The sequence below is a fragment of the Zosterops lateralis genome, assembly GCF_965231275.1.
Source record: "Zosterops lateralis genome assembly, chromosome: 8".
Lineage (NCBI taxonomy): Eukaryota > Metazoa > Chordata > Aves > Passeriformes > Zosteropidae > Zosterops > Zosterops lateralis.
This window is the reverse complement of record NC_139768.1, coordinates 3,643,320-3,668,798: the sequence shown is the minus strand read 5'-3', so window position 1 is coordinate 3,668,798 and position 25,479 is coordinate 3,643,320. Positions and strand designations below refer to the sequence as shown.

At 38.8% G+C, this 25,479-nt stretch overlaps 1 protein-coding gene and 1 long non-coding RNA gene across 2 annotated transcripts; one reads left to right on the top strand and one right to left on the bottom strand.

Annotated features, from left to right (window-relative positions):
• LOC310912282 lies at positions 1-24,855 on the bottom strand. The gene is made up of 6 exons (XR_014590641.1): positions 24,802-24,855; positions 19,562-19,622; positions 6,735-6,886; positions 5,491-5,580; positions 5,214-5,315; positions 1-119 (listed from the first exon to the last, which is right to left on the bottom strand). It is a non-coding gene; the product is annotated as an uncharacterized lncRNA (long non-coding RNA).
• On the top strand, positions 16,154-25,184 carry LOC310912281 (pulmonary surfactant-associated protein A-like). The gene is made up of 4 exons (XM_083866746.1): positions 16,154-16,174; positions 22,806-22,944; positions 23,985-24,062; positions 24,731-25,184. Exons 2-4 carry the CDS (start codon positions 22,821-22,823, stop codon positions 25,105-25,107), a joined length of 579 nt encoding a protein of 192 aa, XP_083722872.1. The 5' UTR covers positions 16,154-16,174; positions 22,806-22,820; the 3' UTR covers positions 25,108-25,184.
• Positions 25,185-25,479: the final 295 nt, after the last annotated feature.

Sequence of the window (25,479 nt, the reverse complement as noted above, 5' to 3'; positions counted from 1 at the left end):
TCTTATCTGTTCAGGCTTCAGTTGAGAAGCAAAATATCTTTACAGCTTCTGATACTTCAGCTGTATGTGAATGTCAGCTCTTGCATGCCTAGTGGAGGTTTCTGCTTCATAAATTTTTGCTGCAAAATGAAGAAAGCCCTTGAGAAATCTTTATTTGACAGATCAGTTGTTAAATGTGAATAACTCATCTTGCTTTGGCAAAAGCTGGCACTCTGCATCTTCTGTTGCAGCTGGAAATCTGCCATGGTGTTCTGTGAGCCCTTAAGCATCAAGATTTCCTCTTCATGGCCTGTGTTTGAAGAAATCTCAACAGAAAAGAATGTCCTTCCCCTTACAGTTCGTTTACAGTAGATGAAGGAAAAGCAAAGGAACAGAGTGAGAATATTCCTCTTCCTACAAGTTGAATGAAGGACAGAAATTTCCCAAGAGTGTACAGACCCTTTTAGCCCAATAATTGTGTTCTGAGCTTTGTATGAATGCCATTTATTTTTGTTATGTTACTGCTTGATGGCAAGATTTAACCACTTTTTGCTCAGAGCAATACAGTGCTGAACAGTTCAGCATCATACAGGTGTGTCAGCATCAAAATATTTTTGTTTGATTCAGTTGAGTAAATATCAAAGTGTAAACTCAGGTTTAATCATGAAGCAGTGTAATTTATCTTTGTATGCAGGTGTACTGGAGCAGACAAAAACCTGCAATATTCTGTTCTCTCTAGCTCCTTAATTCTTTTAATACTGAGATAAAACCATAGCTATTCTCAAGGATAAAGGTATAATTATGCAAATATTTACACTGTGCTTAGTTTTCCAGTTGCACTAAGCAATGCATTCTTTGCAGGAGTCAAACAGAAAGCTGGATGCAAAGTGGCCTGGTGCTGGATAAGAATTTTTATAAAATTATGGGTGTCCCATATGCAGATGCATCCCAAATGTGTAAGGTAAGATCCCTTAAAGCTCCAGGAAGCTGAAGAGAGAAGTTTTTTGACTTTACAGTCAAACTTTTACAATGTAAGTAAAGTAGAAGAGCTGACTAGGGATGGTAAGAACAGCATCTTTGTTCAGAATCTCACACTTTTAAAGCTCTCATGCCTTTTACCTCAGATGACAGGAAACTCAGCAGATTTTCAGACGAGGGGGAGAAGCTCAATACTGGTGTTCTCAATAGTCAATATCCCAAGTGAGGAATCCTGTGTGAATCGTCAGCTTTGAATCTCAAACAGAACCTCCTCTGAATAAAGCAGGTCGTTTGGGTTTTTTGGTCTAGTCTGGTTCAGAACTGTCTCACTTTCTCAACAGTTTCTGTCAAGATTATGCTCAGCCTTGCAAATTGTGTTATACCTGTGGCATTGCTCCTGGGGTGTTCTACTGTAGAAATTCCCTACTCCCTTACAAGAACTTGATACTTTTACCTTGATCTTAATACACCAAATGGTCACAGGGCACTCAAAGATTTCATCATTAATGAGGGTTGACTGTTTCAGGTTAGAAAACAAAACAGAAAGCAACTGTTCCTGTGCACAGTCCCTTTGGCAGGCTGACAAGTCAGAAGAGATAAAGGATAAAGAGCTTCAGCTCTGCTCCTTCATTGTGCAGAAACATGGATGCATGGTAAGATACACAGGCAAGGGATAAATCACTATTAATTCACAAAAAAAAATGATCCTGCACAGGACAGCTTCCATTTTATATATTTCTAAGAGCCCTAATTATACTCACTGAATGAGCACCTATTAAGAATCGTGCTCCATAATGCCTGCTCTGAGTTTCTTTTATGGAAGCAAGGTTATTCCTAGAGTTTTGTTTTTCGAAAGTCTTTAATCCTGTCTCTAATTGTCTCAATGAAAAGTTTGAAGCACTTTGTGAACTCCTGGTTTCAGAATAAAAGCACTCTGATGGTCTGACATCAAAGTGAATCAGTGAGGTAGCTGTGCATTTCTACCCAGTGCTGTAGCCATATATTCTTTTGCAAGTGTCTGGGAGCTGTCACCCTGCTATGTTGTGATGAAAATAATTGGGTAGAGTTCCCACTTCTGTTATTCCTACATGATATTGCTGCTGGTGAAGAACACTCAAAACTGATGGCTCCAAAGGCAAGTTTGAGACTTCAAAAGTCAAATGTTGTCCTGTGCTGAGCTGCTTACTTCTCCGAGGAAATCTGCAGAGTTTCACTATATATTCAAGAATATTCAGAGATAAGACCATTCCCCCAAAAGAGTGGTATGCAGTAAGAAGGTACATTCAAGGACCTGAGTAGTGAGGAAGTCTGTACACAAAATCAGAATCAGAACCAAGTAATTTTGGGGAAAGATACAGAGATAACCATATACAGATATAGAGATAAGCAGATATAGAAAAAGAAATTACAAACCCAGTTAAGAAAAACCTTTAATAGTTTGTGAATACTAAGCCACCTGCTCTTAAGATTTTTTTATTTGTCAATTAATGCAGATATTTACAGTAGTCCTGTAAATCTTCTACTTCATATAGACATGCTGGGTTTGACAGAGTTTAGTGAAATTTCTGCTGCGTGGGAAGAATTGCATTTCAGCAAGATGGTGTCTTGACCTGGTGAGAACTTAGGGGTGGGGAAATTGCTGACAATCCTGTCTGCTTCATACTTCTGCTTTTGCAGGCCAGCAACCTCCAGGGAAGTTCAGCAGTCGTACAACAAACCAGACATTTTTGTGGGTTACAAGGTTACTCTTGGCCAAAACAGCAAAGGTCAGCCTGGAAATTTCAGTTTCTTATTTAAGAAAAAACCCCAAAACAACAGATCTCTAATTCCAAATCTCTTTTTAATGATGTTGGCTCTACAATATTTTTTTTATCAAATCATGCCTGACAAGTAGCACTGCTCTGAACTGATGTGTTCATTATATTTTTACAGACACTATCCAGCTCTTGTATAGGAAAGATACAAGGCAACCTGACAGCCTGTAACTTCTCTCTCTGATACCACCAGAACAGAGAACAATAGCCCCAGAAATGGGATCCTGACACTGCTGCAGGGACCGAGAGCTTTAATTTTTGCAGTTGGAAACATCTAATAATTATTCTTGGTAAAGAAATTTTCTGCAAGCAAAATTTCTGAAAAGTCTCTCTTCCTCAATATTAATTTTTTTTAATTAGTTTTGGAGAGCTACCTAGCACACACTGTTCTTTCTTCTGTCCTTTCCATGTCCACACAATGTTACTGTGGCTGGCAGGACAGTGCCAGCTCTGCTGCAGGAAAGGCAGTGCTAAAACAGCCTTCCCTCTCCCAGGTCACTGAAAAATGTATCCCCTGATTGGAAAAAGGAGGAAACTGTAGGATCATCCATGGATGGCTGGGACAAGGAACTCTGCAGACCTGAGATATTCTAGAAACACGTGGGTTTATTGCAAGGGTTGTGGGTAAAAAGGGCTTTGCCTTCAGCCACCAGCCTGGGCTGGAGGGAACCCCAAAGAGAGAGGGAGAGAGAGGGTGTGAGGTAAGGGAGGTAAAAGAGCTAAGAGGGGTCAGAGAGGTAAGAGTAAGAAAGCAAGGACCTTGTTACAATACATTATATCTCCTTTTGTGTTGAATATTCTAATTTACAGTGACCAACTGGCGCGAGATACAAAACCTACAGACTTTGCATGCAGCCAATGAGAACTGCTCTATCACCATATCATCTTATATTCTAAACTCTAAAGACTACTTTTCTTATGTACTTTTTCCCTGGTACTTTGGCAGGGTGGAGAGGGGCTGCACCCTTGGGTCCTTTTGTTTTCTGTCCCTCAACCCATCTCCAGCTCATCCCCGTCTTCCTGCCTGCCATGATCACATCTCAAAGCTGCCCTTCGTTTCTATTTCACTCACAGGTTTTACATCTCCAGTATTTCTTACCAGGCAATCACATCCACAAGCTCCTCCTGTCCCATCTTTCCCAACAAAAAACCTCACAGTCAAACCTCAGTGCCTGCAGTTGTGCTGATTCTTGGGTTGTTCATTTGTGCTGTGGCACAGCCAACGTCTGCCCAAGGCCAGGCAGGGAGCAAAGGGTTCACCCCCAAAATGTCACAGGCATTAAATCTACACAATGTGATTCTCCACGTGGAATTCTGTATCCTTCTATAAATATGGATTGAAAAATCTGTTTTCTTCTTTTTCCACTCCCTAGGATTTATTCAATTTTTGTGACAATTTTGGTGCTTTTTTTTTTTCCCCTCTAAGCCACTGTGGGTGCTAATTGTCATCAGCTGCTTTTGAAAGGGATTTAATTGAATTGCTAGGAAAACCCACCACCATTTTGCCAAAGTGTAAACAGGCACTTGGGCTCCTCTAAAATACAGGATTGGAACACCCTGGAAAACTATGGAGGCAAATAGATTTTAGCTCCTGGGTGGCAAAACCAACAGAGATTTGTGTGAGGTTTCATCTCTGCAGGGAGTGGACTTATCTGAAGGCTTGCATTTTGTTTTCCAGTTTTCTCTTATTTTGAGCTTTGTCTTGTTGCCTTCAAGGGAGACACCAGCAATGTTAACCTCCCTGGTACTGGATAATTAACATAGTATAGAAAATAAAATCAGCAGAAGGAAATCCTTACAGGGTGTTCAGAACTGTCTGGAATCCATGAAATTGGATAAAAAACATAAACCAGGATTCAGTTTGTTATACTAGTTAGCTAAATGCTTTCCTTATTTTATTTTAGTGTGTGCCATTGCTCTAGACTTTGACGGGAACTTAATGGAGGAGGCACAAAGAAGAATAAAGAAAAATATAGAAAAAACAGTGCTCCTTAACCTCTGCTTTTTATCCTAATTATAATGTTCTCACATTCTAATGATTATACTCTATATGGTACTTTATCAGATGAAACCTGACAGGGGAAGCTGCTCACTGTGGGAAATCTCTTCTGAAGCTTGAAATAAAGAGAAATAATTGAGGTGAGTAGCAGAATTCATGCTGAATTTGATTTTTCTCTTGTTACCCAAATCTGTCTGTGTTGGTGTTTCCTGAGGCTTCTTTTTTTTGACTGGTAGAACTGGGACAAATTAAGAGAAACTACAGCTACTTGACTTTAGCATGTGGCTTATTTACTATAAAAGTTTGTCAGCTCATGTTTGTGGTAGTTTAATTTTGGGGTTTTTTCTCATTTAAAGAGAATACATGGGGTATGATTGCCCCACATTTGACACTCCTATTGAGAACAAGGGCAATCACTGTGATGCAGCTTGTCAGAGCTTTACCTTATGACATTGCTGTCTCTTCCTGCTGTTCTGCTCAGAGAGGGCAGCAAAGGATTGCAGATCTTTTGGAATCCAAAAGGAGTTCTGCTCAGAGCTGTAATGCTGAGGAGAAATGTATATTTTTAATATGCAAGGTCTGAAAGGAGAAATAGGGGAGGTATTCAGATCATTGCTACTCAAATATATTTGAGCTTTTTGTCATTTAAAGTGTGAGTGTTTGCAAGTAGTGGAAATTCTAATAAGAGAAGCACTTTATCACTTTGAGCTTAGGCATTACCTGATGGGTGTGAAGAGTCCCAGCAGAAACACAATGAGGATTCATCCTCACTTGGAATATTGTATGGCTCATTTGGCATGAAGAGAAATGCTGTAAATTTAGACATGTAATGAAAAAAACACAGAAATTAATTTGTAGCACGGTGAGATTAATGACTGTTGTGATATTAGGTATTTTCATTAGACCTCAAGACTTTCACACTTTTTATAATTTGCTTATAAAAAACCACGTTATAGGCTTGATTGTTTCTTTTCAGGTTTCAATATGTACAGACACAATCAGGGGCTATATAAAATGGTTCAGACACTATCCCTTTTGCCAGGTATTTCCCAGGTAACCCCTCAAAATTATGCAAGTTCAGAAATTTATTAAATTACTCTGTTTGATTTGTCACTGATCTGTGATTCTTTTTCATCCTTTCAATGCCTTGGCTTTCACTGCTAACAGTAAGAAGCTCAGTTAGCACAGAAAAACCTGAAAAGAAAATTTATTCCTGCCCAGAAGTTCAGTGCAGTGCTCCTGCAGCCAATGTCTCACCAGCTAGAGATGTACCAAAGGTGTAAAGGGTGAACAGGTACAAAGTTATGACCATTTAGCAATACTGTAATTTTGGCACTCCCTATCATCCCTTTACTCTTGTTTCAATCCTCCTTTAATCTTTCATTTTGTTTTTTTTTACTTTTCTCCTTTTCTCTTCTGCCCCATTAGCCTTTTATAGGCTCTGCACAATTTCAGGAAGCTGAACGTGCTTTCTGCATTTATAATGCCACTCTAGATACTTGGCTTTTAATAAATAAAAAAATAATATTATACATTTTCACGGCAGCCCATAAAATAGAGATGTAATGAGATTTTAATCTGATCGTACCATTTGTACTCTGAATCACTTCCTATTATATCCTACTAAATTATTACTGCTCTTTCTTTCCAGGGGCCAGCTCTCCAAAGCAGAAATCATACTTGCTAGAGTTGCCTCCTAATCTGATGGTCATAACTTGATTGCTTCATACTCTCTAGCCCCAAGAGCAGAATTCCCCCAAGGTATGATTTGTCAGGTAACTTTTTCCATGAGCTGCTGCAAACAGCTAATGGATCCATAAATGCTTTCTGTCCTGTGGCAGAACCAAGTCAGGCTCTCTCCCAAGCTGCCAAATCAGTTTCTGCTCAAACTCTTAATATGCACATATGAAATTGTGTATTTTCTTACCACATCCCATCTGTGTTACCATGTGTATACCACTCACCTTGGAGTTAGATGTTTGCTTTCCATCCACAAAGTCTCAACATTATCACTGTGTGTGAATTATGACATAAAATTTCAGTGGCATAAACTGATACTTTGTGCAGGCATCCTCTGCTCCACATACTCCTCAGTGTGGCCTCTGCAATTCCATGGCTGAAATAAATAATCCCAGCAGTATCTTTCAACAAACTGCTCCAGAGAGGAATCCTTCATAATGTTGTGATTTAAGTAATTTTCTAGATCAAATACTGTGATATGTGATTGGATTACACCTGAACAGGACTGGCTTTCTTGTTTAACAAAATGTGTGCCCCTGCAACAACATGATTGGTGTTGGATTTTCAGTGCCATAAGTAGAGGTAGTAAAGGCTTCTTCATCAAAGTCATGCACTTCCATGGGAACAATTCAATTTTCCTGAGATGTTTTTATTTTCCTGGAGTTGTGCAGCTGGAAGAGCAAGAGGGAAGCAGTCAGTGTTTGGTGCTCTCTCAAAACACTAAGAAAACACATTGGGAGAAAAATTTAGGAAACATTTGAACAGCTTTTTATTTTAAGTTAAATTCTAGGAGAAGAATCAAGAGGCCTGTAGAGTTTCCCTGAGAACTTCAGGAATAAAAGGAAGTTTTAGAATCACAAGGAGAGAAAGAGAGGAATAAAAGTAGAATATGGAAATAAGAAATAAATTTCTCATGTTACAATGAGTCTGGTTTTCAACCTTTTAGTATATTCTCCAAAAAATACTTGTGTTAGTGCCTTGCATTCCTATAGCACCATTTGAGGAAAGGTGTGACTTCCAGGAGCAGGAGCAGCAGAAAAACAAACCATCTGTTACACAGGAGATGAGTTGCCCAACAGAACTGGAGGAAGAAAGTGTCTGGAATGAGTCACAAGCTTGTTGTTTTCTGTGAGTGAAATACCAAACCCTCTATCTCACATTATAAATGGCATTTTTTCTTCTCTCATTTTTTTTCCTGTTCTTGTTTTTTTTACTCCAACTTTAATAAATTTTAAAATGTTCACATGTTTATTTTGCCTCTGAGAACTGAGCTTTTCCCTCTGAACAGAAGATGACTTTGGCAGCCCTGAGAATTCAAACCCCATCCAAGTGTTCACTTTGGTGAGGGATAAGGCACTCCCAGTTAAATTCCCTGAAAAAATCTGCAGTGTGGCCTGTGATTTCTGCTCTGGGAACCAAAGATCCCTTTCACATGGCATCAGATTACAGGAGCCCTGAGCATCTTGGAGACAGGTGTCGTGCAGTCATTTTAATAGAAATTATTAAATAACAGCCTTAAGTCCCACTCATAGTAACTCATGACTTGCAGAGACCAGTAACTGCTTTGGAAACAAAAGCACAGGTTTTGGAGGCTGAATTAAATAGACACAAAAAAAGGTAAGGTAAAGGTAAGTTTACTTTTCAACATGGTAAAATGATGGATGTGTTTGTGCTGTGCCCCTGACAGGGGCCTGGAATACTCAGAAACAGGGTTTATTTATAATTGTGGTCTCCGTAACATTCAGTTTGGAATCTCCTAGTAAAACACAGATTTCATCTTTTCAGTCATTATATATTAAGATGTGTTTATCCTGGTGGTATAAGGGTAATAAGTTACAGCATGCTCAGCAGGCTGGTTGTTCTTTCTGCCTGAGTTCCTAATAAATACAGCGTGGGGGAAGCATTTTTTAATAATCTTGAAACTAAAGAAAATTTTGTCTCTATTTCATCTTTGAGCTGAGCTGTAAACTTGGGAGAGATTACTCCCTAAAATGCTGTTTCTGATCCATTCTTCTATGATGTAAATAATATGACAGCACATTCAGTCCTATGTTTCTTCAGTATTTAGTTATGCCTTTGCTCCTGGGGCACTTTTATTCTAGTTCTAAAATTGACTGATAATGATCACTTAGAGCCTAGAGTGGCATTTATCCTCTGAGTACAGAAGTCCACTGCAGTAGCTACTGACAGGGAAATATTTTCTTTTTGGAACTTTCAGCTATTTTCATGCTGCTCTTCCCAGGTGATTGGAAAATGAATTGTGCTGTAACTACAGAGGGATAAAGCAGTAAACCAGTCAGCCAAGTTGCTTTGTGTTCAGTAGGAAATCAAAAGAAGAGAACAAGAGGATGTTTTCTGGCAATCTATAGGCATCAACTGAGGTACAGGAGATGTAAATCAAGATTTAGATGCAGTAGAAACAAAAAAAAAATATTTTGCCTTAAATTAAATACGAAAGCTTGCTACAGAAATGTTCTCCAAGTGGAATTTAGATCATGCAGAAAAAAAAAAAAAAACCCACAAAAAAAAAAAAAAAAAAAAAAAAAAAAAAAAACCACACCACAAAAAAAAAACAACCAAAAGGCCCTGTTTATGTGATAGGCTCTTAAAGTGAGAGAAGTGATCCTTTGGGCTTCTTTCACCTCAGGTGAACTACAAAAACACAATTACAGACTATTGTATTAACTAGCAATGGGTGAATATCATGACAACGAAGCCCAGTACTACAAGTCTGATAATTAAGAAAAATGTTTCCATTGAAGGTTATTAGTGTTTAACCATGGAGGAACAGATTTTCAGTTTGTCTTCCATTTAGTTTAAGACTAAGCTGAGTGCCTCTATAGAGAGAAGGATTGTGGCTATTTCCAAGTTATGAACCCATGGAAACACAGGAATATGTCTGTGCAGAGGAGTATTTGATGCCCAGCTCATCTGTTTTATAGCTGTTATTTTCATTGCCTAATTCCCTGTCTACCTTTATAAGTAATGACATTTATTTTCTCTGCACTAGGTTTTACAGGTACAGCAAAAAAGCAATTACTGAAATTGGTAAAGGATATGAATTTTCCACTGGAAAAGGATATGATTTATCTGCTGATCTGCTTCATGCCCTCCTTGTCATTACTGGCAAACTCTCTTTGCAGTTCTCAAGTGAACTGCATTCCTTTTCTGCATTAATTGGTGTCCTGCAGCTACGAAAAACAGAGTGTTTAAAATTTTGCCTGGAAGTTTTTTTATCAGTATTTATTACCTAAAAACACAGGAAATGGTGCAATATTTAAAAATGTATTTGAGTTTAGGGATCAGAGATAATTCCATCTCCAGTGCATTCATTTGGAATGATTATGTGAGTCTATTTTGAGACTGTCACCAAAAAAACACCGTGAAATGTTTTGAGACAGTTTCATCTGGAGCTGGAGTGAGAGCAGTGATTTTGGCACCAGTGCATCAGCCAGTAGGTTGCATGACTAAACTACTGATTTGGAAGAAAAACCTGGAGCAGCATTTTGAAGATATGAATGGTTGTTTTCTTTCAACTAGTTTTGGGGGTTTTTTTAGGAATACTATTCCTGATTGTGATATCAGCCACTTTCTCAAGATTTCAGCTCTGAAGTGTAATTTAGACTGATTTTTACATTATTTTTCCCAGCAGATCTCCAATAGAGTTGAGAAATTTATGAAGCTTCTTCCAACCTTAAGTAAATGTTTATTTTTAGAGAGCACTGTGCTTCATTCAAATGGGATCCATACAATCCACAACATGTTTTGCAGGTAAGTGCAAAAGTATTCTTATGCTAAACACACTGGAAGTTCACAAAAGCAGAATGGGAAAACATTCCTATTATATGCACAGTTTCCTACAGCCCAAAGTTATCAGATAATTAACTTTTTAACCAGGCTGTGTACAGAAAAGGCATTTTTGGTCGCAGCAATTGGCTCTATAGAAAATCTGAGCTGCACTTCTTGAATTAAACGCTCAGCCCTTAAGCTTTTAGGTTCCATCCTGGTGTCACCTCTCATTTCCAGCATTTCCTGTCCAGTGGGTTTACCCTGGTGTAAACCATCTCAAGGGAAATGCTGATAACACCTCCCGTGCAGAAGGGAAAGCTCCCACCTTCCCTTTCTTTTGAGAAAACCAAACTGCTCTTTATTACATGGGTGAAAATCCATCTCTACTGGAAAAGCAGCTGTGCAAGTGCAAATGCAAATGCAGCTCTGTTAGTCTGGGCTTACCTGGTAAACTCTCCTGTCTTGAACTAGTGCTCAGAGAAGCAAAATAGTGATACTGGGATCTGACAGCTTGGAAGGCCATTGTGTAGGAGCAGGCTGATCTTAGGCTGGACAAAAGTCCACAGGGCAAAGAAACCACACCTAGAAATAGAAAATAAGCTCTTACTACTAAGTCATATCACTTGAAACTTTGAAATTCAGCAAGGTGTTATCAGATGTCCCCCAAGTCCTGACCTTTTTTCATCATTTATGTTAGGGACACCTTTTCTTCCTTTCTTCAGTAGGTGCTAAAAAGAAAGAGTTCGAAATTGTGGTCTTTTGTCTTCCAGGAGGCTTAAATCAGCATCCCTGATGACCACTTAATTTTGCATTAATTATAAACTAATCTGTATTTGCTGTTATATTGCTGATTAGACCCAACTCATATGTGCTAATATCAGAGAGCTTCCAAGTAATTCAGAACAAAAGCAGCATTTGTTAATCACCTGCAGGGTTTATCTTTCTAAAACACAATTTCAGGTTAAGTACAGGCTCAGGAAGAGCTCTCCTGTCACATGTGAAAAAAACACAATCACTGAAAAGCTCTTTTCATTCTCTTTAGTTTTCAAGTGGCAATTTTCAGTGGAAACTCCGAGGTGCAAACAGGAAGCCATTCAATCAGGAGCAACTCATACCTACAGCTTTGTTTTTTACTTGTAACACACACACACGAGGGAGCAGGAAAAAGCTCTTAATGTATAGTTAAAACAGAGAAGAAGTATTTTCTTTGCTGTGGCTGGTTTCCTCTTATAAAGGCATCAAACTCTTCAGTTTAAATGTGCTTTATGGGGGAGAAGCTTTATGCAGGGCTCTGTGACTTCAGCACTACCAAATGGCTCCACTCTGATGCTTAGCACCTGGAGACCTAAGGAGTGAAAAATGATCCCTGAGTTTGCAGTTTGGCCAAAAATGCTCAGGGGAATAAATAATGCAAGACTGGCTGGAAACCTAGGCACAGTCTTGTGTCTGTTTTTTAAGCTCTGCTAAACTCCCAACACCAGCAGCATGACTGGATACTCTGTGCTCTCTCTAGCACAAATGACTTTTTCCTGAGGCACCTGCAGTTAGAATCTCTTTTTATGGCCTGTGACCCCAGTGAAGATTCAGACATCAGTAGCCTGAGCTGTTTAGATCAGTGCTTCAGGGCAGACATTTGTAAGAGCTTTTTCCTGGCTTTCTGTGAGCTCTGGTTTGTTTATGACTTCAGCTGGTGGCACAGTATGAACCTCAGAGCTGAGCTCTGTGTGCTAATCCTGCAAGAAACTTCTGGCATATTTGCAGTGGAGGGAAGACTCTACAGTGTCCAGCTGGTTGGCATCCTCTTCCAGGGTGTCCTGGGTTGCAGTGTAGGATGTGCACAAAGTATTTATTCTCTCACCATCCCCATGAGCTGTTGGAACCAGGTGGGGCAGTGTTTTCCCAGGCCCCTCCTTTGGGCTCTTCTGCTCATGGCCCATCAATGCCTTGCCCAGGACTCACAGGGAACTCCCTCCAGGAGCTCTCTCTGTTTAATGGGCCATCAAGGAGCCACTGCACGACTCCTCATCCCATTGGGAGATGCTCCCAATGCCCAGGGGGAGGAGCCAAGCATTCCCACCTGGAGAGAATCTGGGATTTGGGACAGGACAAGCAGCCCTGAGCCACTGGATTCCCAGAGGAGCAGAGCTCCCAGACCTTTCTGTGGGATCACTGCTTCAGGAAGAGCCCCTCACCTGGACTGCTGCCACCACCCTGCTCAGGGTGTGTTCTGACTCTGTCAGTGCTCTTTTGTACTATTGTATTTATTTTATTTTACCTTTCTTCTTATTAAATTGTATTTCTGACTTAGAGCCTCTCACCCATTTTGCTTTCAAACCACGACACAGGGCATTTAAATCCAGATAAAATTTCAGGCAGCTGGACTAAATACACAGAATGTGAGAGCAGCAGTTGACCCACATTTAGGTGTCTGATTTCAGAGACTGAGATTGCTGTGTTGGGCTTCGTGCAGACAGATCTGCACAGCTCAGCAGTGCAGCAGCCTGAATTTCAGTGTTTCATTGTACCTTTTCTCATCAGGCTTTCTGGGCTTACTTGGGAGAGAACCCTGAACAGACTCTTTTCCCCTTCTTCCCACCTGCACAGCTGTGCTACAGCACTTGGGCCACCTTTGCCTTGTACTTCAACTGTGTAGGAAAAAAAAGTTCTATGCAAATTTTCATCCTGCCCCAAGAATTATCCCCAAGACCATTTAAAATTCAAAGTTTTCTTTTGATGTAAGAGAAGCTAAACCATACAAGCTGCTTTAGCTGAGATGGACACAGCATTTCACCAAATATAGTTGGAAATCCTGAAACCTCTTCAGCAAAATAATAATATTTACATTAATTACTCTCTTGATTATCTCCTGTCTTGCACTTCAGGTATCCAGTGACACCTCTGTAAAGGTGTCCCCTACAGAAGTGGTTTGATCAGTGCCACATTGCTTACAGATCACAAGCTTTTAACTTCTCTATCTCCTTACACCCTCTCCTCCCTGCCTACACAGCCATACATATTCACAGCAGCATGGTAAAGACAGGAAGAAGTGATGCACTTTTTAAATCCTTTTACCTTTTTATTCTAGAGATGCAGCTAAAATGGAAAAAAAGGGGGTGTTTATGGTACTTCCTAAGCCTGCTGAGTAGATCTTTTATTTATGTATCAAAAACTAGTGGAGCAAATGTAATCTTGAAGCCTCTGATTGTCCTCTAAGGGCTGTTATTTTCTACCACATGGCATTTAGCTTCAGGCTGCAATTGCCACCCTCTGGAGAATCTCATCTTTCATTTTCATGAGTGAAATGCATTTCTGGCTTTCATGACTAATGGTGAAAAAAAAAGTTAAAAGTCTGTCAATGGAAAAGTTCTACCAGTAAAGTGAGAATGTTTGTTTCTTTATAACGTTATGTTTTAAACTCTTTTAAAGCAAAACCTGTATTTTTTAATAAGTGGGGATTAAGTGTTGGACTGGATGACAAGAGAAGTTTTCAGCTTCTCACACAACAGCAGTTATAAAAGCTATTTGTGAAACATTTCAAATGTGTCTACAGTGCTTAAGTGTATTATGTATCACTTCACTGAAAATTGTATATTACTCTTTGTCTCAGGTTACTGGGAGCTCTCCAGTGGTTTTGAATGCTGCACTCCCAAAGTTGATTTTTGTCAAATACTCTCAAAATAGTTCTGAATTTGATCTTTATTCTGGCAAACTGTGTGAGTTGCTGAAAATATACTAGTTTACATCATTTATCTCTGTAACAGTCACAAAGTATGTGTAAAAAACCATAAAAATGGCAGTCACTAAACAGTTGGACCCCATTTGTGTGGGAAAATAGCTGCTAGAGAAATGCATGGTGACACTGGTACCAAAACATTTAGGGGCACAGTTGTCTTCCAGGTTTTGAAAACTAAATTTTATAATACTTTATAATACTTAAAATCACTTCAACTTTAGAGGATTGTCCACAGGAGCAATGGCAATGGCCTGACCTTCTGAAAGGGGCACTGCATTGCAGGCTGGGCTCTGCACACGCACAGCTGGGGAAAACCTATTTTCTTACCTTGGGTCCCTGAAAGGGTCTGGTAAGGCAGACAAACAATGAGGCTGTTTGAAAAAGAAGCATTTTTTGGAAGAGTTCTTGTGTAGATTCCCACTCCTGGGAAACAAGCACATTCCTGTCTGCCTAGAATGGGTCTCTCAAATCCAAGTAGAGTGCCAAAATTAATTTATAAATAAATATAATGAATGCTTTCATTATACAATGAAAAGTATCATTTATACTAGAATAGGTAGCTGAAATGACTATTAATAATTGTGTAGAGTTTCTCTTGTCTTACTAAGAAAAACAGTGTTTAATCTTCAAAATTACATGTAAAGCTACCATAAAGGCTGTAAGGGGTGACCCCCATGGAATAACAAAATGATATTTTATTAGTTAAGTAGTTGACATTCTCAGAGTTATTAAACATTCTCTTTGATTTGTCATTCAAGTTAAGTCTGCTGTGTTTTAATAACCTACTAAACAATTTCAGTTTGAGTCATTTTGGCCTCAAGCAACATTCAAGATTTTCCCATCTCTTGAGAGAGAATCTGAGGGCGTAGAACTCTGTTCATTCCTGTTTGTTTTATTTCTATTTCTTGTAGTCTTCATCTGTTCCTTGTTTTTATCTATCAGATGAACTTCAAGAGAATTTAAACAGAGCTTTTCTCATTTACCCTTGCAGGAACCTTTCAAGAATATTTCTACACCAAAAACCTTTGCAATAACCTCACCTTAAGTAGTTTCAAGTCAGCTGAGATGTATCAATTAAAGGTGAGGAGATTTTTGTGCTTCTTTGGGCACTTTCCTTTGCATGCCAGCACTCCAGCTCAGTGCAGCACTATGGTTTATTCCAAGCTGGTTTCCCAGCCAGCCTGCTCTTCAGATCACCATATAAATGAGGTTTTTTCTGTGGGTCCAGGTCTCAGAGAGAGACGTGATCATGGCTTGGAGAAAGGAGTGGACTCACACTTGGTGGCGGAAGGTTTATTGGGAATTAAGAAGGTTTATTCAGGCTGTGGCCCCATTGCGAGTGAGGATTTGGGGCTCTTACCTGCCCCTAAGTACAGGGGTGTTACCTTTGGAAATGAAGGGGAGTGACTTAGGCACAGGGGCATTGACATGGCCATTTTGGGGATACCTGAAGCCTTGGCTGAGCCACCAGCTTCTGCCAGAGCAATCAAGCACTAGGCTGTGACAATAGGTAAGATACAATGGGCTGGGAGAGGCTATTGAGGGGGTAACAACAGATATTTGGGAAATGGGGACGGTAGGGATGAACTATTACAGAAACTTAATAACAAAAACCATACAGAACTTTAGAAAACTCAAAACACAGCACTGCTGGCTCCTGCTGTCTGAGCCCCCAGCCCTGAGGACTAAGAACTGCTCCCCTGGGAGGAAGCACAGAACCAGGATGTGGAATTGCAGGAGCTGGTGGATGCAGAGCTGGGCCTCCCCAACCCAGCAGGTGCTCAGGATATCTGCTCTTCAGGGGAACTGAAATGATAAAGTACTTTACTAGCTGTCTGCTATAAAATGCTCCCCTGCTTTTGCACAAATTAGAATGTAAGCATGTGCAAAAGAATGTTAAGCTCTATGTGCTTCCAACAACACGATCAGCTAAAACACAGAGAATTTTTGTGTTCGCTCTCCTGAAAAAAATCTGTGAAAAATGGAATTCAGTAATACCTGTTATCTTAATTTTCAGCTCATAACAGCAATAAAAACCACAGCAGGCGGTGTTTGCTGGGAATTCATTGATGGTTGTTTCCCTTCAGTAAAATACAAAGCAGCTTCATTTCACTGTGATCATCAGACCTTAACAGCAGCTTGGTGAGTTCATTATTTTCCTTTGCTGCTCTCTATTTTCTGCTATGTGTTTTCAACAACAAGTTTCTCCCAAGGACTTTGAATTTCAATTGCAAATGAAACGTTGACAATGCTTTTGGACACATATGTTCTAACACTTATCAGTGAGACATTATGTGGCCATTTCCCAGCAATAACAACATAATAAGAGCTTGGCAGGATTTATATTTTTTTCTATCATCAGGCTAGATTATTTTAAATTGATAACAAGAGCCAGGTGTCTATTTATAAGGGCAAGATATGAATTGCAAGCACACGTTTCCAAGGAGATGTTGACCAATGGCTGTTCAAGCATAAATTGCTTCCTATGATCACTTTGGATGGGAGGTAAAACAGTCCAGTTCATGTCTGTGGGAACACAAAGTGGCAGGACACCTCCAGCATTACTCTTTGCACTGTTTCCAGTGAAAGAAGGCAATATTTACTCCACTGTGACACACATAATTGACATTGCAATTTCATTGTGCTGTTGAACAAAGATTAGGAATCATGTCCCATACTGTTATGTAGTGTTCCTGTAAGAGGAATTCTGCTACTTGGTGCAGAAGATGCAAGGAGGAATTAGGGTTGGTAATGTGTCCTCCAGGATACAAAGATGAATTGATGATCTGAGGAAAAAAAAGCAGGATTCCTCAGTGGTCCTAGGAATACCATCTATCTAAACTTCAATTATTCTAGATCTGAAAAAGGTAACAGACTTGAAAACATTACTAGGTTACAAACTTAGAGTGAAATATTTCTGGTTTCTGTTTGTTTATGAAACAGCAAGACAGAAGCTGATTATAATATGGTCAAAAATTTTACTGGATAAAGAATATGGGAAGGGAGAAAGGGAGATCACCTACCCTGCCCAAAGGAAGGAAGAAGGCTGTGTCTAAAAATCTTTTTTTGTCACAGCAAGAGCTGTTTGATGCCTTTGGTTTAATGTACTGTGGTTGATTTTCTCCTTTTTAAATTCAAGGCATACAAACAGTAGTTCAGTCAAAGTTACTTGACTCTAGCAACTTGCCTACCATTTTCATAAAACCCAAGAGACCTCTTTGGTATCTGTAGTTTAAATCAATTATTTCAAGTATATGAGAGAGAACGAATCTAATATAATCTGAAAGCAAAGGCCAAGTAGTTCTTTAATTTGGAAGTTCTTTGGCAGGAGAGAACCACGACTTTAAAAAAAACAACTTGAAAACCTCTTTTCTTGATAGCAAAATTTGAATTATTTTTCCTAGAATAGAAAATGGATAGACTGAAAGGGATCTCAAAGCTCTTTTTTTTTTATCTTAAACTTATGCTTTCTGTACTTTGGAAGAACAAGGCTATGCAAGGGCTGTCCAGTTCAGTCTGCTAAAACCATCTTTTTAAAATCCAATGTTCCAAGCTCTGTTCCCATCTCTGCTGTCCTCCTTTTGGAAACTCATGATCTATATTCAACATTCCTTCTTTTTCTCCATCCACCTGCATAAACTTAAATCAAGAAATCTCTCTGGGATCCACCCCCCAAAATAAGAGTGTATTATTGAGCTGACAGCATTTCTCTGCTGCCATGTTTTTGCATAAATATAAACACATCTCATCAGCAATTACATTCTTCCTGTAAGATGTTTATCCTCAAGTTAAGGATACACAGAACAGAATTTTCTTTCAGTATTAGCAGTGTGGTAAAGTGCCACACTGTCTACATTTTTTTCCCTCCAATTCCTGCATCAGTACACTGTAAATTAGCATACAAACGATTTTATCAGCATTTCTTATTTTCCAAAGGTGGGGGACTGTTGAACTTCCCATATTTTTGTTTGGTTTTGTGTCAACAAAATGAAATTGCAGGTGGGGAGGAGGTAACACTTCACCTACTGGATTGTGGCATGAGCTAAGAGGTGATATATTGTTTAGTGCCCTGTATTTCTGATGAAGTCTTAAGCTGATGTCATTGAGCACTCTTAAACCAACTATAGATGCTTAACTCTGTATGATTTAAAGCTCAGCAAATAAATTACATTGGGAATACTAGACAAATATAAAAAATGATTGTTGTTTTGAAAGAGGTAAACATGGAGTATTGACCACACCTGCTTTTACCACACAGATCCTTGTGCCAAGGACTCGCTCACAGAGTCGATATCAGGAACTTGCAGCACAGGGAAACCCTTTAAATTATTGCCTCACAAATTACTAAAAATAAACTAGCAAGGCTGTGCATCGCTGTTTTATGTGAAAGAGCATGGCGTAAGTTTACACAGATCAGGATATGATAAGTTATCATAATTGGTTAGTAATCGGCTTGCTTCAAAACAGCAAAATGAGGGGTTTACCTTGTGTTCTGAAAATGAGAGGCTTGAAAGCTGCATAAGATTAGTTCTGGTTCTGAAACTCAGTTATTTTTTGAGGGTAGCATGCAGAGCTGTTATAGAAAGAAGCGGTCTTTTTGGTTACATGACTTCTTGAAAATCAGATTCCTTTCCCCCCTCTCCAAGTTCTCTTTTGCTGATAGTTGAGCAGGGTTTGGGAGCACAGCAGCACTGGCAGTAGAATATATTTAATATTCTTATGGCTCTTTCTAATGATAGAAAGAAGCATGCAGCACCTGGGGTCCACTGAAACCATTATAGTTTCCTGGCTGAGTTTTGTGGGGTTTCCCAGCCTTCAGCCATTACCTCAGGGATTTGCCTGCAAATTTCAGAATTCCCATCCTTGCAGCTATTCTACAGAAATGCTAAGTTGCAGAAAAAATATTTGCTTGCTTTCTTCCTTGTTTGAGTAGGTTTGTTTTCCCTCATTCTCATCTAATGACTAAGTAATCTCTCACACTGGATTATGTTTTAGGTTTCTTATCAGGTTCCATTGTGTAAGTATAATCTGACTCATGGCAGAACAACTGTTATCAAATATATCTTTCTTCAAAAGTTTTGCTAGAAGATAATAATTGATAAGGTTTTCCTAGATCATAAGCCATGTTTGGCTCATGCCACACTTTCATAAATGGACAGAGATAAGAGCTAATGGAGCTTTACTGATCTCCCTGTTTAATGCTTTCAGTTCTTTAATTTTTTATAATATAAACTGTATTAAGTGGAAGAAACAGTACGAATCCCCAGAGATTTATCATGTCTATGTATCAGAACTGCATGTATATGCAATGATGCAGCAGAAAAAAAAGCCCTTACAATGTTGCAGAGTTGCCTAGAAATTTGATCTGTATGAGATTTTGTTCTGGTAACATTCCCAAGAACTTGGCCACCTAGTAATTTAAAATATTGCTTCTCAAAATCTGGATCCATTAAGTTCCATCTTATTCTGGAATTGAAGAACTTCTCAATGCACCCCAGAGGTTCTGCTGCCATCCAGAAACAGAATTACCTGTGACTTGGACTCTCCTCAGTTGTCTGGTATCTGTGCTATTCCCAAACGGCAACAGGAACTGAAAAAAAAAAAAATTATCTATTGGGTACTGTCTAATCCACATCCACTCAACACCAGTTTTTTACATCTACCTCCTCTGGACTACAGAGAGAAATAGTTTCCATTGGTGGGGTGAGAGGTTTTGTGAAAGGACTAATGGGCATTCAGAGCTCTTTCTTTTCTTGAACATGATGTCCATTGGAGAATTTTGAGCATGTATACAGATTTTTTCCAAGATCCATCTCTGACCAAGAGAGGTCAGCTGTCTTGTACATGCAAGAGAGACCAGAAGCTCATGGAAACACTGAGCATTCCAGCACATAGCTAGAAAATTATATTAAGGTAAGATAAGTACATCAGATACAGAGAGGGGAGGCCAAATTTAGAATTCTGCTTACTGGGTCAGACTATCTGGAAGGTACCAGGGTTCCCTAAGATTAATCACAAGAGTATCTTTCATTTTTCAAGAGCCACCGGTGGTCATCTGCCATTTTTTGCTTTTATAAAACAAGTAATGACTTTTAAATAAGATCTAGAATTGCTGAAAGTTACTTTATGTTTTTTATATATTTTGTGTCTAAAAATCTGAGGTTATCAGTTAGTTCTGGATTGTATTTTCTACAACTTTGGCTTTATTCTGTTGGAAAAAAAAAAAAAAAAAAGGAATTTCTCAACCCTTAAAACTGAACTCAATATTTGCATACCAAGTATGTGAGCAAAACTGAAAAAGCCCATTCGTGGCCTCAGCATCCAGTCTCCACTTCAGCCATATCATTTAACAAACACAACACTATATAAAGGGGATTTGTGTGAACTGCTTTTTCATTTCACTTTGAAGCAGAAGGGTAAGTTGAATTTCCTTTTAATAAACCACAAGAAATTTCAGCTAGAAGGCAAACCCATTCCTTTTGATTTCTGTGGTCATATTTAAGTTCTAAAATTAAATTTCCCTTTATTAGTAATTTTTTTTGCTTTGCTTATACTAGCAATTTCAGTAGATAAGGAGATGCCTGAAGGACACTAGATAGTAATGACTGATGAAGGTCATTAAAACTGGATTAAAACTGAAGAGCTGTTTTTCCCCATTTTGCTGTATAACTGATCAGGAGTCTGACTCTGTATCATAATCCAATTATGAGCTGGATGCAGTAATCCATTAAAATATAATTCCCTGAATGATCATCACCAGGCAGAGGGTACATGTTGTAATTGCATTTCCTTATCTCAAGGATATAAGTATTCCTGGCCACCTAAGGTAGGTTCCTGTTAGGATCTTTAATAATCTGCTCTCTCTGAATCATTGGCCAGTGTTTCCAGAGGTGTCTGCTGGCAAACAACTCAAGATGCTTCAGATTCAACAAACAAAACCCAACAGCACCTTTAACACTGCACTTGTGCTCTCAGGTGGATTTGATTTTACATTCTTTAAAGTGCGAATTCTTGACCATACTGCTATTAGTTAAACAGATCCTATATGCTGGAAATTTATGACATAATTGAATATTCATATATTCAAGGGTATGTCGCATCAAATTGACTTTGATGAGGCACTCCCCTAGAAGAACAAGTTGCTGTTGATGCAGATTAAAAATAATCTCAAAAGTCTTCCATAATAGAGTCAATATGGGAGATATAAAGGATGCTTTTTCTTTTAAAAGCTCACCCCATTTAATAAATGACACTGGACTGATATTTTGATTCTGCTTGGCATATATACTTTGAAATGTAATAACAAATACCTCATTATAGCTGATGAACCTAGGTGTTGATAGCATTCAAGCCAATCAGGGTTTTTATTTTAAATTTTAAGTGGATCTAGATTTAGAACCTAGAATGTGTAAATGCTGGGTGTTTGTTTAAAAAAGGTGGAGGTTTTTAAGAGAGAGCAGGTCCAAGATCCTCTTTGATTTGTGCCAATCGAAAAGTGAAGTAATGAATATTAAGTAATTTATTTTGTATGAGTCAACCCATGAGCCTATTGGAAATGGATGCTCTTTCTGGCATCTTGAACCTTTCTTTCTATCTCCTGTTAGTTTAATTAAATGATGTCAATAACTATGCCATAATATCTTATAGTCCTTTCTTTCTCTGATGGGGGGAGGAAGGGAAGCAAGCAGAAATCTATAATAATTTAAAGAGTAGTGCAGAAATACTGGGGTGACAGGAAGTCAGACACAAATAATAGAGAGGTAATAAAAAAAATCTGATTGAAATCAGAATATCATAATGAACCAAAAATATTCTATTTTCCCTAGGTACATCAATCACCTTTACAATTATAAACTGTCAGTATTGACCCCTTGTTCCAGCCTCCATCATGCAGCATAATTAAAGGATTTCTGTCTCAGTATCAGCAAAAAACATGGAGTCAGCTGCAATATGGAATATTTCCCTTGGCAGACACATTTAACTGAATGATGTCAATAACTGGGTATTTCCATGCCATAGTATCTTATAGTCCTTCAGGTTTCACAGCTGCACAGCACACCCACTCACTCTGCTGTAAACCCACAATGCACAGTTTTAAAATGCTTTTTAGTCACAATAGCTCAGCACTAAGACTATAAACCTACTTATTGTTTCATCTGTAGGGATAAAATAAGATGAAGAAGCCTATTGCCAACCAGCAAAAATCCATTTTCTACAAGATTAACTGTAGACACATTTTCAAGCTCGTGGAATTAGGTTCAAAACAGGATAGGAATGTCAATTGAGGTATAAAGTTTTGCCCATGTGTAAAACAGTATCAGTTTATGGCAAATATAAATGTGCTTCTATAGTGCTGGGCTTTAACAAGCTCCTAAATATTACAACTACACTGTAACAGATTTGCCTCTCAGGTTAGTATCCTGTGCATCATTGAGTGATCATAGTCCTTGCAGGACTGAAATAGGATCAGTTACCTCTGAGCCCATCATTTCTCAAGGATTAATCCGACAAATAGTCAGTGACAGTGAAAGGGATAATTTATCTTCACTACTCCACATTTATTAGTCTGGAGAGAGTTTTGTGTATAAACTACACAATGGTTGCAAAATAAACGTGGAAAATCTCTTACACCTGAACTATAATCTTTATTTAAACAAGGAAATAATGTAAATTTCAAGAAGGGATGATGGGAGGAGGAGCGCGCACTGTGTAAAATCCAAAGCCTACAATTTCTTATAGAATCATTGCTTGACAAATGTGTGTTTTTTTACAGCTGGCCTGAGAAATCATGTTGTCTTGCCCATCCTACATCCTCATAGCCCTGGCTGCTTTGTCAGTGACTTGCCATGCATTGAGTAAATGTCCAGAAGTTCCTGGACCACCTGGTATCCATGGAAGGAACAGTCTGAAAGGTAAGAAAACTTACCTCTTTTGCAAAAGGCCTGTATCACAAAGGCTGCATGACTAAGACCAGACACCTGCTCTCAAGGAAGCCGAGGTGTTTAGCACAGGAAGGAAAAGAGAATTGAGGCAATGGGCAGTTTAATTTTTTTCTAAAGTCAGGTCTCATCTCTCTTCTGGTGGAAGAGGGGAATTGAACAGGTAATCAAAACTCTAGCATATAAATATTATCTATATATATGTAGAAATGCTTTCTCCAGGTCTGCTGACAAGGCTAAAGCACTATCAGAATCATTCCCAGATTCCCTGTATTAGGTCAAATATGGGGTATTTTTAAATGGATTGTGAAGTGCAGTAAGAGTTGCAATGTTGCAGCTCAGGCATGCAGCAACCTTTTGTGCTTCTACACTGCTGTTTATTTCACTTGTGAATAGTGGATTATCATAATTAGAGTACATTAGTGACTTTATTCTACATGTAGGACCTCTGTTACTTGTAGAAATTGGTATGAAAAAGAAAATCTACCTTTACAGTGGGTTCCCATGTTTAAGAAGCAGTGCTGGATGTATTTCACACTATCCAGAAACCTTCCACCACCCCTGTTTATGGCTCCCACTAAAGCAAGATAAACACAAATCATACACCCAGCACTTCAAAAAGAAAATCATATGGTGCCATAGAAACTCTTTCCTCCTCAAGGTATCTCTCGTGCCTGCTCACCACCAATTAGTAGAATTAAATTAATTCTCTTTGGCAAAGCCAGTTTCACAGATCCAACTAACAAAAGGCTTTAATCTATAAAGCTTCAGTTTCTTTTCTGTAGAGGGGAATTATCAGCATTTCAGAAGATTGGATGTTTTTGTTAGCTTGCTTTAATATAGATTAACAACATGAAGAAATACTGGGAAAATATTTATTTTTACACTTGCTGAAGTTAAAAAATACATTTCCAAGTTAGTTCTGGAAAAGAATTGGTTTTACCCAGGGGATTTTTCCTAGCAGCACAGCCTAGTTTTGCTTGATTGTGTAACTTTTGTTTTTATCTGCATAGGTCTGCCTGATTCTCTGGCCACTAAACACCACAACACTTTAGCAAATTTGAAACACCGACTTTCACGACTCGAAGCTGGTAATTCTCCCCCTTGTTACTTTTGCAGTTCATAATCAATTTTAAGTGCAGTAGGCAAAGGTAGTTACAGGATCACAACTTGCAGGAAAGAAACTGCTTTTGGAGAGGGGGTACTACATCCCAAAACTCCATTTTTTTCATTCAAAGCAGGGGAAGTCAGGATTCTTGATTCCCTGGAGAGAAGCAGATTCCTCTTGGTAATCATAATTTATTCAAATTGGGTTTATTTTAAAAACTATTCCAACTACCTGATGTTGCACTTTCCACATGGATTCATGGAAACTCAGTCTTGTACCACTTTTATCCATCAGCAACCAGGTTGTTAAAGGTAGTAAATTGTTTTGTACTGAAAAGGGATTCACAAAACAATTATCATTTCTGTGTTTCCTTTGCTCAAATTTGAAGCACACTGATCTTCTTTAGAAAGCACACAAAATATAACAGGAATGATATTTAGCAGATGTTGGTGGGATATCCTTGTCTTGGAGACAAGAACAGGTGGTCACAAGCAGCAAAATATATTTAGGGAATATATTTTATTCCTCTTCATCCTTTGCTCAATTTTTCTCTCTGTCCCTCTTAGCACTTTGAGTCTTCATCTCTTAATTTCCCTTTCTTTGCTTTTACATCATAGAAAATTCACAAAGCTAACTCTTTTCGTGTTTCAGTGCTTGCTTTGAATGGGAAAATAACAAAAGCAGGAGAGGAAATGTTTGCCAGCAATGGGCAGAGAACTCACTTTGCATCTGCACTGCAAACCTGTGAAAAGGCTGGAGGAACCCTTGCAGCTCCTAAGAATGAGAAGGAGAATAAAGCTATTATGGACATTGTCAAGCAGTATAACCAATATGCTTACCTGAGCATTAGAATGGGGGATATTTCAGGCCAGTTTAAGTATTTAAACGGGATGGCTTTGCATTATATCAACTGGCACAAGCATGAGCCCAATGGCAAAGGGAAAGAGAAATGTGTGGAGATGTACACTGATGGCACCTGGAATGACAAAAAATGCAACATGGATCGTCTCACAGTCTGCAGATTTTAAAGAATGGCCCTTCAGCCACCTCAGAGTGCAGAGATAATTAAGTATCTGTGGTCTAGGTTGTTTCAATTTCTGCAATTTCTCTGTGTCCTAAAATATAAAATTAATCATACTGTGATTTTTTTAGCCTTAGGAAAATGCCAAATGTACTAATGATTAAAATGGGCCTGAACTGATGTGTTTGTCATGTTTCTCCCTTTTGGGGGTTGGGAATACCTCAGAATTCATTTCTCATGTGTCCATACCTTTGTGAAGATTAGGGGGAAATTCCAAGGACTGACTTGGGATATTGGAAATGCTGTTCATAGTTGGAAACATTTTGAAGTACTTAATAGTTTCTGCCTCAAAAGAGAGGCACAGAGGCTGATTTCACTG

Coding starts and splice junctions, on each gene's coding strand:
- LOC310912281 (XM_083866746.1), top strand. CDS start 22,821: ATGTTGTCTTGCCCATCCTACATCCTCATAGCCCTGGCTGCTTTGTCA. Junction 22,945..23,984: donor TGGAAGGAACAGTCTGAAAG/GTAAGAAAACTT, acceptor TTATCTGCATAG/GTCTGCCTGATTCTCTGGCC. Junction 24,063..24,730: donor ACTTTCACGACTCGAAGCTG/GTAATTCTCCCC, acceptor TTCGTGTTTCAG/TGCTTGCTTTGAATGGGAAA.